Source organism: Neolamprologus multifasciatus, chromosome 19, assembly GCF_963576455.1.
Source record: "Neolamprologus multifasciatus chromosome 19, fNeoMul1.2, whole genome shotgun sequence".
Lineage (NCBI taxonomy): Eukaryota > Metazoa > Chordata > Actinopteri > Cichliformes > Cichlidae > Neolamprologus > Neolamprologus multifasciatus.
The window spans coordinates 23,707,250-23,725,919 of record NC_140457.1 but is presented as its reverse complement, the minus strand read 5'-3'; the positions used below and the strand labels follow the sequence as shown (position 1 = coordinate 23,725,919).

The 18,670-nt window shown below is 38.9% G+C and overlaps 1 protein-coding gene across 6 annotated transcripts in view; it reads right to left on the bottom strand.

Annotated features, from left to right (window-relative positions):
- The window catches only part of LOC146496668 (tumor necrosis factor alpha-induced protein 2-like), a 53,627-nt gene that overhangs the window by 29,695 nt on the left and 5,262 nt on the right, over positions 1-18,670 (bottom strand). The window contains exons 5-23 of one of the 6 annotated variants that reach the window (XM_085142745.1): positions 17,493-17,603; positions 15,578-15,682; positions 14,872-14,982; positions 13,384-13,497; positions 12,673-12,783; positions 11,583-11,696; positions 10,872-10,982; positions 9,738-9,851; positions 9,287-9,367; positions 8,144-8,762; positions 6,051-6,162; positions 5,785-5,907; positions 4,535-4,629; positions 4,328-4,420; positions 4,102-4,225; positions 3,881-4,000; positions 3,610-3,765; positions 2,827-2,948; positions 688-1,790 (exon numbers count right to left, since the gene is read on the bottom strand). In XM_085142745.1, the coding sequence (XP_084998871.1) occupies positions 1,634-1,790; positions 2,827-2,948; positions 3,610-3,765; positions 3,881-4,000; positions 4,102-4,225; positions 4,328-4,420; positions 4,535-4,629; positions 5,785-5,907; positions 6,051-6,162; positions 8,144-8,762; positions 9,287-9,367; positions 9,738-9,851; positions 10,872-10,982; positions 11,583-11,696; positions 12,673-12,783; positions 13,384-13,497; positions 14,872-14,982; positions 15,578-15,682; positions 17,493-17,603 (2,693 nt within the window). In that variant the 3' untranslated portion in view covers positions 688-1,633. Of the gene's footprint in view, positions 1-687; positions 1,791-2,826; positions 2,949-3,609; positions 3,766-3,880; positions 4,001-4,101; positions 4,226-4,327; positions 4,421-4,534; positions 4,630-5,784; positions 5,908-6,050; positions 6,163-8,143; positions 8,763-9,286; positions 9,368-9,737; positions 9,852-10,871; positions 10,983-11,582; positions 11,697-12,672; positions 12,784-13,383; positions 13,498-14,871; positions 14,983-15,577; positions 15,683-17,492; positions 17,604-18,670 lie in introns of those variants that run through there. The other 5 variants (XM_085142749.1, XM_085142744.1, XM_085142746.1 and 2 more) reach the window with 5 other exon arrangements.

The window sequence follows — 18,670 nt, the reverse complement described above, 5'->3', positions numbered from 1 at the left end:
ATTGTGAAAGTCTTTGTCTTATGTTAGTGTGTGCAGCTTAGCTCCCCCTGTCTCGTTAGCCCTGATCTCTCCCACCTGTGTCTCCCTCCTGTTACCCATTCCCTGATTACCACCCTGTGTATATTAGCCCTGTGTTGTCCTCAACCCAGTGTTGCGTCGTACCATCAGATTATGCCTGTGTGGTTTTTGGTCTCAGTGTTCAGTCTTCACTTCATGTTTTGTTTTCATGCCAGCAATAAAGCTGAGGTTTTGAGTTGCATTCCATTTTCCGAGTTCTGCATTTGGATCCTCATCTCCGCCTGCCCGCACACATAGCCCTGACAGTGTTTTACTACTTCACTGTAAACACGATATTGCCATTTATCTTCTGGTACATATACAAGAATAAAGAATTATTCTATACTAACTTGCACAAACCAAGAAACAAACATAAATCACTGCAGAAATTCTGACTTCTTTCAGTGGATGTGTACATTTTTTAAAGCAGTACCCTATTAGTATTCAGATCTGTTCTATTCTATTATTATTTACAAAACTGAGGAAAACTATTGGATAATATCAACATGAAAACCTCACTATTTACCTAAAGGTTACATGTGAAGTATTATTCCGAGTATTATTTATCCATGTTGTTACAAGACTTGGTCTCATTATTTCAGCAGTATACAACAAGGTGCAAACATGAGGTTGTGTGTGTATGTGTTAGTCCCCATAGGGAAATTGCTCCTCTGCATTTAACCCATTCACCCAGTGAGGCAGTGGGCAGCCACCAATCCCGGGGAGCAGCGTGTAGGGACGGTACCTTGCTCAGGGGTACCTCAGGGTAGCTGTTCAGTGGAGTCGAACCCCCGACCTTCCGATCATGGGGCAACCACTCTACCTACTGAGCTATCCCTGCACTGAAGAACAAGAAGGTCAGATTAGATTTGCCAGAAAACATCTAAAAGACCTCGCACAGGTTTCGAAAAAACTATCTTTGAAAAGATGAAACCAAGATTAACTTGTATCAGAAACATGGGAAAGTGAAAGTCTGCATCATCTGTGAAACATGGTGGAGACAATGAGCCTCATTTACTAATACACGGACTAATACACAAGTAGTCCACACAGAAAAATTACTGTTAAATTTGTGAAACGTTGTGTGCCAGCCTATTTTGTTATCACCACAGTTCGTATGTTAGTAAATCAAAACCATTCAGAACCAACATGCACATTTCCTCACCCCCATTTCTCTGTGTACAAAACTATGTTTACCTCCAAGTGAAGCAGAGCACGTGGTGACGATGTTTTAAGAGAGAAGCCTGCACCTCTAAGACAAGAATTTAAGAGAAAGTTTCACTGTAGAAAATGGAATAACAGTGTCTGAGGTCCAAGGAGGAAGTGATTCCACATAAGTGATGGTCATCCAAAAATGACAATTTACTGAATGAAAAAACAACAAAAAAAACACTGATACTCGCTGTGTCAAACACTAACAGACAACAAGACAAAAACATGGAGAACTGTCCATGGCATTCACTTTGAACATCTTTACAGACAGACTGAAAACACTTCAACTCATCTTATCTACCAAACAATATAAGACAGATGCTCTGCAACCCAACTCTCAGTCAGTGATATTCTGAAAAGCAAATCAACTGCCCGTCACTTCAACTTTGGAGAAAAACTCCCGGGTTTCAGCATTAGTATGGCTTTCTTTCAGTATGTCCAGCACTGTGCTTTTGATAGTTTTCTTGTCGGCTTTGGAGAGGTTTGCTTTGAGTTTAAGCAGAGCTGAAACATGTTTTTCACTGTTGGTGACAGAAAGAAGAAAATGTTAAAAAAAGATGTCATGCCAAGTATTTTATGATTATGTTTATATGCTGTTTGTCATTACAGAATGAGATACTGAGAAAAAAAACTGTCAGGTGAAAAAAGTCATATATGACAGTAAGATGCAAACAAATGATGATGATGATGTTTCAGCCTACCTTAGATTACATGAATGTGCAAAATCACCCCATTAATGCCACATGATATTAACAATGTTAATAAGTAAAAAAAAAAAAAGATTCTGCAACATTTTTTTAAACTTTCAACACAAGGCTTACAAGTTCAATCATTTCTTTAAACTTGTAGTCCAAGACTGCAGGTCTCAAATCAAACAGCTGATTTGCTGATCTGTATTATTGAACCTGTTATGTCTTTTTCTGTGTGTAACCGGTTTCCTGCCCCTGACACACATCCTTCCTGCAAACATTAACAGCTGTACGTAACACATCACCACACCAACTACTGGAAAAAGTGTCAATTTCTGTTTTAAATGCAACAATAGAACTCCTATTGGTGACACTGATATGTGCCTAAATTTACATTAATCTCCAAGTTTCCACTAGTTTTACCAAATAACTCCCCATGAAATCACACACTTCCGTGGTGCTGATACTTTCAGACACACAGTCAGTCTATATGTGAGTGTTATCAACAGCAGTGATTATGTCCCCTGATTCCCTTTCTCCTTTTCCTTTAAGGTTAGAAATAAGAGGTCTATACAGTTTGGTTTCCGGTGCCACATTTGGAAGAATTCTTTCTTTTCACTCTAATTATCAGCATTATTGACTTAATCTCCACACAGCTGCTGCTGCTTCTCTCAGGCCTGCATGTTTTATTTAGCTTTCTGTTTCTCATATTAGTTTCCATGAATGTCGCTCATCCTGCTGACAAGAAACATCTGAAACCAACTGAGATGTTTGGCTCAGTCTACTTGCTGTTCCTCCTCAGCTATCGCCAAAAAGTGCAGTTGTTTTTGTATAAAGTAAATAATGTTAGAGTCAGTTCAAAAGTCACCTGATGTCGGGATAAGCAGATCCCAGTGAAACGATTTGCATCTGTATGGCAGGAATATCTTGGAGTTTTAGCACTTCTGCAATGTTGGTCAGGATTTCCGTTAAGCAGTCTTGTGTGGATCCCTGTGAAGACAAAGCAGTGACGTCAGTTTTGTCTGCAAGTTTCCCCAAACTGTAATCAACATAGCAATAATGATGTTTTTCATTCTGGAGCTACTGCGCTGGAGTTTGACAAGATCAATTATGTATTTGATACATTGTTTCAGTTTCGTGAATATTGTCTTTATTTATGCACCACGTAGTCATCAACTAATGTTCAGATATTTGATACATTTGTAACTGCAGTCCAGTTGTCCTTAAATGGAGGGTTTTTCTTCATTTCTACCATGTTTTGCTCCATGTAAAATCTATGTATAAAATATTAATTTATATGCTACAGATACAAATGTGTAATGTAAAAATCTTTTTTAACAATATACAGCAAGTGGGAAAAAAAGTGGTCCATCATTTTCTATGGGTCACACTTTTGTTTTTCAGGAATGAGTCCATTGGTTTTCCATTGAGTGTATTTCGTCTATATCCAGGCTTGGAGGATCACATTTTAGTCAGCTGCTCTTTTTTTTTTTCTCAATTTTATAGAACTTTTAATCAAAACTTCCAAACCAAATAAATGTGAAGTTGAGCTGATTCTTATACTTATGTTTTCCACAGCTCAGCAGAAATCTGATCACTGTTGAGTTTTATTCATGTCTCAGTTAAAGTGTGCAGTGAAGGTAAGTCTCACCATTCTGGCAAACAGCTCGTGCAGTTTCTCTGCATTTTCTTTCACAGTCTCGTAAGCCTTCTGCTGCTCATTGCTGTCCTTCAGTTTGACCTCTCCTTTCAGGAGCCTCTGGACATATTCTACTGTCACTTCCTGGTGAAGCCGACCAATCAGCTCCTGAATTTAGCCCAGGTATATAAGTAGTCAGAGCGCATCATAATCCTTTTACTAAAACACTGGCAATGAAGGCAATAATAGCCATTCAATCCATTATAAAGTTTCCTCCTTTTACCTGGTAAGAGGACTGACTCGAACCCTGAAGTTCTTGAAGCTCGTCTTCAGTGCTGTTCAGCAGCTTCTCAAACGTCTTCTTCTTCAGCCAGTCACTGGTTCCCAGTTTCTGGTAGTGTGGCTGTGTGGGGAACAAATAACACAGTTTTTTAAATCTTTGATTAAAACATATTAGGATTTAATCCTGAGGATTATTGATATCTGCAGTTGTAAAGAACTTACCTTGAGGATCTTGTGCACAGGAGTTAATAAATAAGTGTGAGCAGACTGTTTCATCTCAGTCAGGACCTGCAAACAGTTTTTCTTCACATCCTCTGGGCACAAATCGTGCTTCTCAAAGAAGTCCCTTTAGACAGACCACACAGGACACATTAGCTCACAGTGACGTATTCGCCTGTTATGATGAAGTTAAAATCTGAATTTCTATCTAACTGGATCAGAAACATACCTGAACTTTTCGACACAGCTGAGGTTTGCCTTTATGAAAGCTTTGCTGTGCGGCTTGTTCTGCTTAATGACGTCTTCATGAAATTTTTGATACCTGCAGAAGATTAAAAACAGTTTTCACTTTTATTATCTTGTTTTTACCAAACATAAACTAAAATGTATTTTCAAATGACAATATTTAAAAGACAGCCTTGTGAAGCCTTGTTACCTCTGCATGAAGTCTGTCAGGTGGGATGTTATTTCCTGGGCCTTGTGTTGGTCTCCTACAATTTTGTGCGCTGATGTCACGATGCCGTTGATCAACTGAAGACAAATGGATTGACAAATCAGTGGCAGTTTCAAGCTCCCAAAGCATCATTTTCAGATCCAGTTAAACACCAGGAACCAAACCCAGTGCTTTACAATGTTAGTGACAAACCCAAGTGATTAAACTACAGAACCATGGGAGGGTTTGAAACTGTGACTCTGATCTGACAGTAAATGAGTTTCTATAATTGACCCGAACAATAATGACGGTCCTTTCTTTGTTTGTTAATCTTTTCCTCAAAGTTTCTCAAAGTCTTTTTCAGTTTGGTTAATATGTGCAGCAGGCTGGAAAATATTTGTCGACACTTCTAAAGTGAATAACAGAGAACATTTTGTTCTCCTATTATCAAAACAATGTTATGTCATTATTTCACCACAACATTTTTTTATTGCACAGTTATGATATAGCCATGTATTCAAAGCCTCTCATCATGGTCAACAATGAGAAATATCATGGTCCAGACTCTGGTGACTCAGTGTTTATGTTTAGGGTTATGAATATGCTTTGTTTCAGTTAAGTTCTGGTTGTATATTTTGGAGTTTTCTAGTTCTTTGGTTTTGCCTCCATGTCTCCCATGTGTTACACGTCCCTTGTCTAGTTTCCTGTCTAGCGTCTCCCCTGTCAGCCATGTCTTCTTGTCAAGTCCGCATCTCTGTGCCTGTGTCCTGTTTCCTTTTTTACTTTGACAGTCTTGCTTCCTTTGTTAATGTTTTTAATTTTGCTTCCTGTCCATTTCGTTATGTCAGATTAGTCCCAGCTGTTTTCCTCCTGTTTCTCTTTCCCTCGTTTACTACCTGGTGTATTTAATCCCCGTGTTTTCCTCTGTCCGTAGTCGTGTCATTAACTACCCTCTCTGTGTTATCTTGTGTTATGCTTTGATTAAATCTTAATTCTCCATTTCTGGCATCGTTTCTAGTTTTTTTAGTTTTCCAGTCTGAGTTTCATGTTTCTAGCTTCCTGCTTAGTTTTTAATATAAATATAAAATAATTTTTAATAAGGACCTTTAAAGTTAGCCAACACAAGTGATACCTTTCATTTTGTGTTGATACATCTTTATTCAAGCTTTATAAAAGCATTGGTGACACTGCATTCCAGCTAAGCATTTCAGCCTCTTTTATATCAAGTTGTAGCAACTCTATGGCAACTCTACCTGGATGACATCATAGGCCACAGGACTGGCGTAGCAGCCATCATCTCTTGTCGGCTCCTTTCCTTGATCCCACTCTTTCTTTGCTAAATCCAATACTCGGTCAATATAAATCATCAGGTCGCTCTAAACACACAACAACACACCGTTGTCACTATTTTATCTATAATATTGTATGAGCTATAATAAAACAAACTATAACTTTTTTTGAACAGCATTCTAAAAACGTGCAAAGCAAATTAAACGTATGACAACAAATCCTGTGTTACCTGTTGTTTGCTGAGGTACTGCTCCTCCAGAGGTTTCAGTAACTCGTCAGGAAGCAGGTTTCCCAGCGCTTCAGTATTGATATTACTGGCCAGCTCAGGTTTTTCAAGGATTCTGATACACAGAGCAGATACAGCCCAAGTTGTATTTAGTCTACACATCATTTGTTATTTCAGTTTAATTCACTTTAGTTCTACTTATATAGCGCCAAATCACTACATCAGTTGCCTCAAAGCACTTTATATTGTAAGATAAGACACTACAATAACACAGAGAAAACTGCAACAATCAAACGACCCTGTATGATCAAACAGTAGGAAGGAAAAATTCCCTATTTACAGGAAGACAAGGTTCTGGGAGGGGCGGCCATCTGCTATGAGGGTGCGGAGAGAAAGACAGGATCAGACATGTTGTGGAAGAGAGGTGGAGATTAATAATAAGTCATGATTAAATGCAGAGTGGTTTAAAAAAAAGTGCAGAAGAAACTCATGGGGAAGGCCCCAGCAGCCTAGACCTACTGCAGCATAACTAAGGGATGATTCAAGGTCATCTGATCTAGCCGTTTATGCTTTGTCAAAAATGAAAGATTTAAGCCTCATCTTAAAAGTAGGGTGGCTGTCTTCTGATTCCCCACTGGGAGCTGGTTCCACAGAAGAAGAGCCTGAAAGCTGAAGGCTCTCCCTTCCATTCTACGAAGTGCTCTATTGCTGTGATATGGTACTAAGACGTCTTTAAGAGTAGATGAGATCTGATTATTGAAGACCTTTAATGTGAGAAGAAAGATTTTAAATTTGATTCTGGATTCAACAGTTAGCTGATAAAGAGAAGCCAGTATGGAAGAAATATGATCTCTCTTTCTAGTCCCTGTAGGTACTCCTCCGGAAGCTTTTTGGATCAACTAGAAAGTTTTCGGGGAGTTTTTAGGACAACATGACCACAATGAATTGGAATAGTTCATACTAGAAGTAATAAATGCAGGAATTAGTTTTTCAGCATCAGTCCATAACAGAATGTTTCTAATCTCTATGTGTATTAAAGGGCATATCTTGGTCAAAAATGACTCCAAGGTTCCTCACAGTGTTACTGAAGGCCAATTGATCCAAAGTCAAAATCTGGTTAAATGCCATATTTCTAAGCTTTTCAGGGCCGGGTACAATAACCTCAGTTTTATCTGATTTTAGAAGAAGGAAATTAGAGGTCATCCATGTTTTTATGTCTTTAAGGCATTTCTCTTTAACTAATTGGTGTGTGTCTGTGTAGCAATGACAATGCTATGCCTTAAAATGAAATTAGTCCCAGCTAAGAACCCTGTTGAACTCCATAATTAACCTTAATGTGTGAAGAAAACTCTACATTGACATGAACAAGTCAAGTTAGATAAATATTATTTAAACCACTGCAGCATAGTACCTCTAATACAAACAGCATTTCCTAATTGCTGTGATAAAATATTATGGTCAATAGTATCAAAATTAAGTCACCAGAAATGAATCAGAATCAGAATACTTAGGAAATTATGTAAAATGGTTGCTTAATGTACTGAAACCGGCATGGTGGCACAGTGATTAGCACTGCTGCCTCACAGCAAGAAGATCCTGAGTTCATTTCCACCTGGCCAGGGCCTTTCTGTGTGGAGTTTGCATGTTCTCCCCATGTTTACCTGGGTTCTCTCCGGATACTTCAGCTTCCTCCCTCAGTCCAAAGACATGCAGTTAGTGGGGTTAGGTTAATTGGTGATTCAAGATTGCCCATAGGCGTGAATGTGAGTGCGAATGGTTGTCTGTGTCTATGTGTTAGCCCTGTGACCGACTGGCGACCTGTCCAGGATGTACCCTGCCTCCCTCACTATGGTAGCTGGGATAGGCTCCACCCCCCACTCCCCGGCAATGCTGACAAAGATAAGTGGAAGAGAATGGATGGGATGGATGAAAGCCACCAAAAATTTGCAGCTAAAAGACAGGTGTATAAATATTTGTCCATGTATTTGTATTCACTCTGTATTTGTAATTGCTCAGGTATTTATTACTCAGGAATAAATAAAGGACATCCCAGCATAAAAATAATATGCTACTTCAAACAAAAACTAATTGCTTACTCTGGATAAGATTCCTTCACCCATAGCAGCAGGAAACTGCAGTCCTTGTCATCCACAGAACCCACAGTCTTTCTGAGCCTGGCCTTGAAAGTTTGATGGTACAGTCTTGCATAAAAGTTACAGATGTCCATCTCTGGTGGGTAGCAGTTCTTCACCTCCTCCACCACCCACTGCAGGTCGTCCTTCAGCTGTTTGCCCATGGACTGGATAGTTGACTGGTTCACCTGGTCACCAGTGGGGCTCGATGGATTATCCATACGCCCATTTACTAATTTTTGAAGGACTTCGTCATGGTGCTTCTTCCACTCGCTGGGCCTCCAGGGTGGTGGAGTTTGAGAATTTTGTTTCCACAGCTGGTCCTGCTCTTCCTCAAGGTTGATGGCTTTTACTGCAGACTTCAGAGCAGACGTTGATGCTTCCTCAGTGCTGAGAGAAAAACTCTGCTGCAGAATGTGCCATACATGCTCTTCAAGGGCTTTATGGTCTGCAGCAAGCTTTTCTACTGCTTCCTTGTTGGCCTCAGCTGTCTCCCAAAACAGATGTTTCTCCTTGTCTATCAGTTGCTGAGTGGCTTCACAAAAGTCTTGCATTTCAAGGTATTCCTCAAAAGTAAAAGTCACTGATGGACAATAACAAAGACAAATCTTTTTAAATTATCAGTACTATTTAACCGATGAATCATCCAGGGTCTGTTAAACTGCTTTGATACTTTCTCACGTTTTCAAGCCCTAAAGATAAAACAGGTCAGAAGAAGAGTTTATAGCCATTATTATTTTTTTGTTCCACAATTTTACTGTGGAAAACACTTTTATTTATAACATGTTTCTGACTGGATTTTTGGACCTCTGACCTTTATAACTATTTAAATACATATCCATTTTGATGTATGTCCAATGTTCCCAAATTAGTTTTATTTTCACTTTTTTGGAAAAAAAAATGATCAAAACAATTTTTCTCTTGATATCTATGATAGTACACATTGAAACAAATCTTTCTAAACAGTGAAATAAATGCTGCAATGTACTATATACACATAATTACTATATACACATAATTAAATATAATAAAAATAATTATAATTAAACTCATATCAAGTATATTTAAATGGGGTTGAACAAATAAAAAAGTATTTATACTTCCCACCTTTTTCGTCCATCGAGGAGCGTTTATCCTCGTCCCTTTTCTGTTTAAAAGAAAACTTTCTCTTAGAAGTATTGTTGGGATCTGAAACAAAGTACACAGTTTACTACAAGTCTGATTAACAGACTGCAGAGATGATTTCAATCTTTTGTGATTTGTAAGCAATAAAGATTGGCGATGGACACTCTAATAAGATTGTCTTTTATGTGTTATTGTTCTGCCCAATGAGGTTGAAATTTGGCATCGGCTTGATGTTTAAAGGTGCACAGTGACAGGAAATAAAAACGCACATCAAATGTATTGCACCTAGCAAGTCTGTTTTGAAAATGTAAGGAGTAGAAAGGAGATATATTTACACTAAAAGCACTAAAAAGTAAAAACAAAATGTTAAAAGGAATACTTAAAGCACTGCAAATTAAAAATAAATACACTAAAAAGTATTTGTACTTCCCACCTTTTTCTTCCTTCAAGTCTTCAGAGGGGAGTGTATCCACTTCCTTTTTCCGTCTCCAATGAAAAGATTCTCTCAGTCTATTAAATGTATTATCAAACCTCGGCATACTGGGATCTAAAAAAGCAAAGCACACAGTTTAATGTAGTTTTAATGACAGACTGCAGACACGATTTCTGATCTTTTGTTTTCTCCACTTTCCACAGACAAGCATCAGCAGTGCTGTTTTCTTGTCCACTATAATGACCACTGCAAAGAACATTTTCATTTGTTCTTTTATGACTGTATATTCTTAATGGGCCATCTACTTCATTGTTTTAATGGACTTTCCTACCACTGCTATGCTGATGACAAACAGTTTTACTTTTACATGAGACCCAACAACGTTAACAATCAATGATTCTCTGTCATTACTACTTGGATGGATTCAAATTTACTTGTGGCATGGTGTGGTCTGTGGTGCCGCTGCAGGGAGGCTGACACGCTGGAGCTGCATCAGCAATTACGCCTCACCTGCTTAAGAGGAATGAACTGAGTCCTGATGTGGTGGTTGTTGGTGTGTGTGGCCGGCAGCTGAAAAGCTGCAGCCGTGTGTGAAGTTACAACAACTGTAATTTAAAAAAGTGTTAAAGGTGTGCAATATGTGGTCGGGTCTGCCATGCATCTGTTACATTGATTCATCGCAATTTCAGTAAAACTGAGGTTCTAGTACTTGGCCCAGCCAGTTTCTCTAAGGAGATGAGTCAGTACATCGGCCCCTTCTAAAACTAAAAACCTTGGTATAATTTTTGACCAACACCTGAATTTTGAAATTCACGTCTCAAAGCTCACCCAGACTTGTTTCCTTCACCTCAGGAATATTGCAAAATTCCATTACTAACAGATAATCCCCTGCATGGACAGGCCACGGCTTACACAGCAGAGCTTCTGAAACCTGATCACTGCAGCCGACCTTTCCGACCCCCTAACCAGGGCCTTCTTACTGTCCCTCGCTCGATTATAAAACCAGATTCACACATTTTCAAACTCTAGTCAACAAAGACTATGTTAAGGTAAATATTAAAAAATGTTAGTAGAAGTTTAATATTTAAATATTGCCAGTATATAGGATCATTGATCTAGTATTAAAGTTAATACCTGTCTTTGATGGTGTCGGTGGTTTGGATTTGAGAGAAGAAACATCTGACTCTTCATCCTCTTTTTTCTCTTCATTCTCCAGACAGGTGGCTGAAGAGTCGTCACCAAGACCTGACAGAGAGGCAAACAGAGCACTGCTGGTAACAGCACAATTTTCTCATAACAGGTTGATTTGGCAAAGATTTGATGCCAGATGACCTTTCTGATGCAACTCTCTCCAGTTATTTAGGGCTTTTGCACTGGCTTGTGTTCACACATTGTGTGATGAACTTCTCAGAAACTGTTTGCTTGATGCTCATTTGTGTCTGTAGCACTAACTAGATCCTGAAGTACCAGAACTATTAGTCATGAACATCTGCACCAAAAATGCTGTTTTGGATTGTTTGGGGTCACTTTACCCACTAAGTGTGATTTGTATGTAATAAAGATTGGTGATGGACACTCTAATAAGATTATCTTTCATATGTTATTGTTCTGCCCAATGAGGTTGAAATTTGGGATCAGTTTGATGTTTAAAGGTGCACAGTGACAGGAAATAAAAACGCATATCAAATGTATTGCACCTAGCAAGTCTGTTTTGAAAATGTAAGGAGTAGAAAGGAGATATATTTACACTAAAAGTATTAAAAAGTAAAAACAAAAAGTTAAAAGGAATACTTAAAGCACTGCAAATTAAAAATAAATACACTAAAAAGTATTTGTACTTCCCACCTTTTTCTTCCTTCAAGTCTTCAGAGGGGAGTGTATCCACTTCCTTTTTCCGTCTCCAACGAATGGATTCTCTCAGTCTATTAAATGTATTATCAAACCTCGGCATACTGGGATCTAAAAAAGCAAAGCACACAGTTTAATGTAGTTTTAATGACAGACTGCAGACACGATTTCTGGTCTTTTGTTTTCTCCACTTTCCACAGACAAGCATCAGCAGTGCTGTTTTCTTGTCCACTATAATGACCACTGCAGAGAACATTTAAATAAACATTTTTACAAAAAATCATTTGCAGATTTTAGCTATTTTGGTTTGTTCTTTTATGATTGTATAATCTTAATGGGCCATCTACTTCATTGTTTTAATAGACTTTCCTACCACTGCTATGCTGATGACAAACAGTTTTACTTTTATGTCAGACCAAACAATGTTAACAATCAATGCTTCTCTGTCATTACTACTTGGATGTATTCAAATTTACTTTATTGCAATTTCAGTAAAACTGAGGTTGTAGTACTTGGCCCAGGCAGTTTCTCTAACGAGATAAGCCAGTACATTAGCCCCTTCACTAATAACTTCTAAAACTAAAATCTAATTTTAAAACCAGAGGTGATTGCGCTTTTGTCGTTGTTGGGCCCAAACTGTGGAACAGCCTTCCTCCCTCAATCAGTTTGGCTGGCTCTGTTATTTGATTTAAAAGGCTCATTTCTGAGCCAGGAGCAGCTCTTGACAAAAGGCTAGCATGTACAGAGACCTGACCACAACATCTTTGGAATGAATAAACACAATCAGGCCTTGTCACTCAAAATCAATTATGGTCTTCAAAAATGCACTCGTACCTGCAGTTTGCACCCAGATGCAACAATCTGATGGAAAGCCTTGAACCAGAGGTGGAGGCTTTTCCAGCAGCAGATTAGTGCTCATGGTTTGATTTGGCATTGCAATGTTAATGTTCACATACTTTGTTCATACGTTTTCAAACTTTAGTCAACAAAGACTATGTTAAGGTAAATACTAAAAAATGTTAGTAGAAGTTTAATATTTAAATATTGCCAGTATATAGGATCATTGATCTAGTATTAAAGTTAATACCTGTCTTTGATGGTGTCGGTGGTTTGGATTTGAGAGAAGAAACATCTGACTCTTCTTCCTCTTTTTTCTCTTCATTCTCCAGACAGGTGGCTGAAGAGTCGTCGCCAAGACCTGACAGAGAGGCAAGCAGAGCACTGCTGGTAACAGCACAATTTTCTCATAACAGGTTGATTTGGCAAAGATTTGATGCCAGATGACCTTCCTGATGCAACTCTCTCCAGTTATTTAGGGCTTGTGCACTGGCTTCTGTACACACATTGTGTGATGAACTTCTCAGAAACTGTTTGCTTGATGCTCATTTGTGTCTGTAGCGCTAACTAGATCCTGAAGTACCACAACTATTAGTCATGAACATCTGCACCAAAAATGCTGTTTTGGATTGTTTGGGGTCACTTTACCCACTAAGTGTGATTTGTATGCAATAAAGATTGGTGATGGACACTCTAATAAGATTGTCTTTTATATGTTATTGTTCTGCCCAATGAGGTTGAAATTTGGCATCGGCTTGATGTTTAAAGGTGCACAATGACAGGAAATAAAAATGCACATCAAATGTATTGCACCTAGCAAGTCTGTTTTGAAAATGTAAGGAGTAGAAAGGAGATATATTTACACTAAAAGTATTAAAAAGTAAAAACAAAAAGTTAAAAGGAATACTTAAAGCACTGCAAATTAAAAATAAATACACTAAAAAGTATTTGTACTTCCCACCTTTTTCTTCCTCCAAGTCTTCAGAGGGGAGTGTATCCACTTCCTTTTTCCGTCTCCAACGAATGGATTCTCTCAGTCTATTAAATGTATTATCAAACCTCGGCATACTGGGATCTAAAAAAGCAAAGCACACAGTTTAATGTAGTTTTAATGACAGACTGCAGACACGATTTCTGATCTTTTGTTTTCTCCACTTTGCACAGACAAGCATCAGCAGTGCTGTTTTCTTGTCCACTATAATGACCACTGCAGAGAACATTTTAGTTTGTTCTTTTATGATTGTATAATCTTAATGGGCCATCTACTTCATTGTTTCAATGGACTTTCCTACCACTGCTATGCTGATGACAAACAGTTTTACTTTTACATCAGACCCAACAACGTTAACAATCAATGATTCTCTGTCATTACTACTTGGATGGATTCAAATTTACTTGTGGCATGGCGTGGTCTGTGGCACCGCTGCAGGGAGGATGACACGCTGGAGCTGCATCAGCAATTACGCCTCACCTGCTTAAGAGGGATGAACTGAGTCCTGATGTGGTGGTTGTTGGTGTGTGTGGCCGGCAGCTGAAAAGCTGCAGCCGTGTGTGAAGTTACAACAACCGTAATTAAGAAAAGTGTTAAAGGTGTGCAATATGTGGTCGGGTCTGCCATGCATCTGTTACATTACTTCATCGCAATTTCAGTAAAACTGAGGTTCTAGTACTTGGCCCAGCCAGTTTCTCTAAGGAGATGAGTCAGTACATCGGCCCCTTCTAAAACTAAAAATCTTGGTATAATTTTTGACCAACACCTGAATTTTGAAATTCACGTCTCAAAGCTCACCCAAACTTGTTTCCTTCACCTCAGGAATATTGCAAAATTCCATTACTAACAGATAATCCTCTGCATGGATAGGCCACAGCAGAGCTTCTGAAACCTGATCACTGCAGCCGACCTTTCCGATCCCCTAACCAGAGCCTTCCTACTGTCCCTTGCTCGATTATAAAACCAGAGGTGATCGTGCTTTTGAGGTTGTTGCACCCAAACTGTGGAACAGCCTTCCTCCCTCAATCAGGTCTGCTAACTCTGTTATTTGATTTAAAAGGCTCATTCCTGAGCCAGGAGCAGCTCTTGAGAAAACAACCTGGCTAGCATGTACAGAGACCTGACCACAACATCTTTGGAATGAATAAACACAATCAGGCCTTGTCACTCAAAATCAATTATGGTCTTCAAAAATGCACTCGTACCTGCAGTTTGCACCCAGATGCAACAATCTGATGGAAAGCCTTGAACCAGAGGTGGAGGCTTTTCCAGCAGCAGATTAGTGCTCATGGTTTGATTTGGCATTGCAATGTTAATGTTCACATACTTTGTTCATACGTTTTCAAACTTTAGTCAACAAGGACTATGTTAAGGTAAATACTAAAAAATGTTAGTAGAAGTTTAATATTTAAATATTGCCAGTATATAGGATCATTGATCTAGTACTAAAGTTAATACCTGTCTTTGATGGTGTCGGTGGTTTGGATTTGAGAGAAGAAACATCTGACTCTTCTTCCTCTTTTTTCTCTTCATTCTCCAGACAGGTGGCTGAAGAGTCGTCGCCAAGACCTGACAGAGAGGCAAGCAGAGCACTGCTGGTAACAGCACAATTTTCTCATAACAGGTTGATTTGGCAAAGATTTGATGCCAGATGACCTTCCTGATGCAACTCTCTCCAGTTTTCTAGGGCTTGTGCACTGGCTTGTGTTCGCTCATTGTGCGATGAACTTCACAGAAACTGTTTGCTTGATGCTCATTTGTGTCTGTAGCACTAACTAGATCCTGAAGTACCAGGACTATTACTCATGAACATCTGCTCCAAAACTGCTGTTTTGGATTGTTTGAGGTCACTTTACCCACTAAGTGTGATTTGTATGCAATAAAGATTGGCGATGGACACTCTAATAAGATTGTCTTTCATATGTTATTGTTCTGCCCAATGAGTTTGCATCAGTTTGATGTTTAAATGTGCACAGTGACAGGAAATAAAACACACATGCTAAAAAAAAACCCTCAAATACATTACATCTAGCAAGTCTGATTTGAAAACATAAGAAGTAGAAAGGAGATATATTTGCATTAAAAGATAAAAGTAAAAAGGAATACTTAAATAAAGCACTGAAAATTAAAAACAGGTACAGTAAAAATTATTTGTACTTCACACCTTTTTCTTCCTTCAAGTCTTCAGAAAGGACTTCCTTTTTCCGTCTCCAAGGAAAGGACTCTCTCAATCTATTAAATGTATTATCAAACCTCGGCATACTGGGACCTAAAAAAGAAAAGCACACAGTTTAATGTAGTTTGAATAACAGACTGCAGGCCTGATTTCTGGTCTTTTGTTTTCTCCTGCCAGTGTTTGTGTTTTTGGTTTAAGTTTTACTCTTTGAATTATGGTTTTCTGTTGTATTATATTTACTGTTCCTGGTTTCTGTTCTGGTTTCGCGCCTCACCTTGCCTCGCCTCATGTTTCTGTCTCATTGTCTTGTCTGTGTCATCATGAACGTCTCATGCTTCCTGTTTTATTGTGATAGTCCCTTGTCATGTGTTCAGTGTATTGATTTTTGTTTCCCTGTGTCCCGTTATGTCAGATTCGTCTCAGCTGCATTCCCACCAGTTCCCCATCCTCTTATTGTCCTACTTGTGTATTTAAGCCCTGCATCTTCCTTGTTCATTGCTGGTTTGGTTGTCAATCTTCCCCTGTGTGTCATCCTCCATGTTGCCTCTGTGTTTCTTCCTCGATGTTTCATATCTCAGGCTCCTCGTTTCCAGTTTCAGGTTTTTGTTACGTTTCCTTTGTTCCTCGTGTTCTTTTGTTAATTTCTCACTGTTCAGGTTTTGTAAGTTTATTCCTGCCATGCTCTACTTTTGTTTCATTGAGTCTCATTGTAAATAAAAACTCACACCCAACTACTCTGTCGTCTGCATCTGCACTCGAGTCCTTCTATTGTCACTCCATACGTCTGCCTCTGTAGCTGTGACACTCCCTTTTCCACAGGCAAGCATCAGCAATGCTTTTTGTTGTGAAGTCAGTACCCAAAAAAAATGTTGTTTTTGTTGTCCACTTTAATGACCAGGGCACTGCAGCAAACGTTTTAGGGAACATTTTATAGAGATAAAATCATTTGCAAGTGTGCAGATTTTAGCCACTTTGGTTTATTCTTTCATGACTGTATAATTTTTACTATGAAAGCTGATTATGGGGTTTTTTAACAGAAGACATTGAGAGTTTTATAGTAAGGACAGGGGTAACAATCCGTGCACTAATGATGTACATCTAGTTGTTAATATATGCTGGTCAGCTAGCCATCAAAAAAGTGTAAGTTGAAAGTGTCCTATATAAACGAATGAAGGCATTTATTAATATAGCTAATTCCACATGTGCTTTTATTCTAAGGAAACCCATTTTTCCTTGGTACTATGACTCGATATTTATATGTGGATTACTTTCTGCATTGCATGCTTAAGATTACATCCTGGAAATATTCTATATGTGCAAAAATTTGCCATTTTACTGAGGCAAAGTTATTCTGTTATCATACATTAAATATGTTTTTAACTTAACTGATTCTTGCCCAGGTTAAAAATGTTGTTTGAAGGCATCAGATCAGGATTCAGGAAATTGTGATGAATATTTTTCCTTATTTTATTTTCCAGCTTCCCAGGGAAAAGGAGGGGGCAAAACAATCACTCATAAATGTTAATGTTACACTACTAAATACAAATAGCAGCTTTACTTGGTCAACGTTCGATTTTACTTCTGGTGGAGTTTTCTGCAGCCTTTAATAGTATTAATGCTACAGACTAGACAGCTGAGTTGGCATTACTGATACTGCTCTTAAATGGTTTTCTTCATACTTATCCAAGCCTTGAACCAGAGGTGGAGGCTTTTCCAGCAGCAGATTAGTGCCCATGGTTTGATTTGGCATTGCAATGTTAATGTTCACATACTTTCTTCATACGTTTTCAAACTCTAGTCAACAAAGACTATGTTAAGGTAAATACTAAAAAATGTTAGTAGAAGTTTAATATTTAAATATTGCCAGTATATAGGATCATTGATCTAGTATTAAAGTTAATACCTGTCTTTGATGGTGTCGGTGGTTTGGATTTGAGAGAAGAAACATTTGACTCTTCTTCCTCTTTTTTCTCTTCATTCTCCAGACAGGTGGCTGAAGAGCCGTCACCAAGACCTGACAGAGAGGCAAACAGAGCACTGCTGGTAACAGCACAATTTTCTCATAACAGGTTGATTTGGCAAAGATTTGATGCCAGATGACCTTCCTGATGCAACTCTCTCCAGTTATCTAGGGCTGGGACCTGCAGTGCACTGGCTTGTGTTCGCACATTGTGCGATGAACTTCACAGAAACTGTTTGCTTGATGCTCATTTGTGTCTGTAGCACTAACTAGATCCTGAAGTACCAAAGCTATTAGTCATGAACATCTGCACCAAAAATGCTGTTTTGGATTGTTTGGGGTCACTTTACCCACTAAGTGTGATTTGTATGCAATAAAGACTGGCGATGGACACTCTAATAAGATTGTCTTTTATGTGTTATTGTTCTGCCCAATCCCACATACCAAGCAGGTCTGGCCTGGATCTGGTATCAAACCGGCACTGCTGACTTCTGGCATGATAAGACGTATGTCATCCAGATATGGGCCAGGCCTGGCATAGATGGCACTGTTTATGTGATGGCATGCCACATCTGGCTTGATTGTGGTTTGGTTTATGTGGCCCAGGCCCACAGAAAACATGTCTGGCCTGGATCTGGCATCAAGCTGGCACTTCTGACTGACTGGAGTCATGGCAAAGTGTATGTCAACCAGATGTGGGCCAGGTCTGGCAATGATGGCACTATTTATGTTCCTATTTTCCTATTTTAGTTAGAAGTCCCAAATGCCATGTTGCAATACTATACTGCTATGGTAACCAACGTTTCAAATGCAGGTGTGACAGGTTTGTGAGGGTACACTTTATCCAAAACCTAGTGACGGTTTACTCATCTTTGACAGTGGCTGGCTGTAGCTCAGGAGGTAGAGCAGGTCACCTACTGATCGCAAGCTTAGTGGCTCGATCCCTGGCTCCTCCAGTCTGCATGTCAAGAGTGTGAATGTTTATGAATGTAAATAGGAAGCACTCAGTTTAGAGAAAGTGTTTGATAAATGTGGCATGTTGTATAGAGCACTTTAAGTAATCTGGGAGACTAGAAAAGTGCTGTATAAGAGTCAGTCCATTCACTGTCTGAACAGAGTTT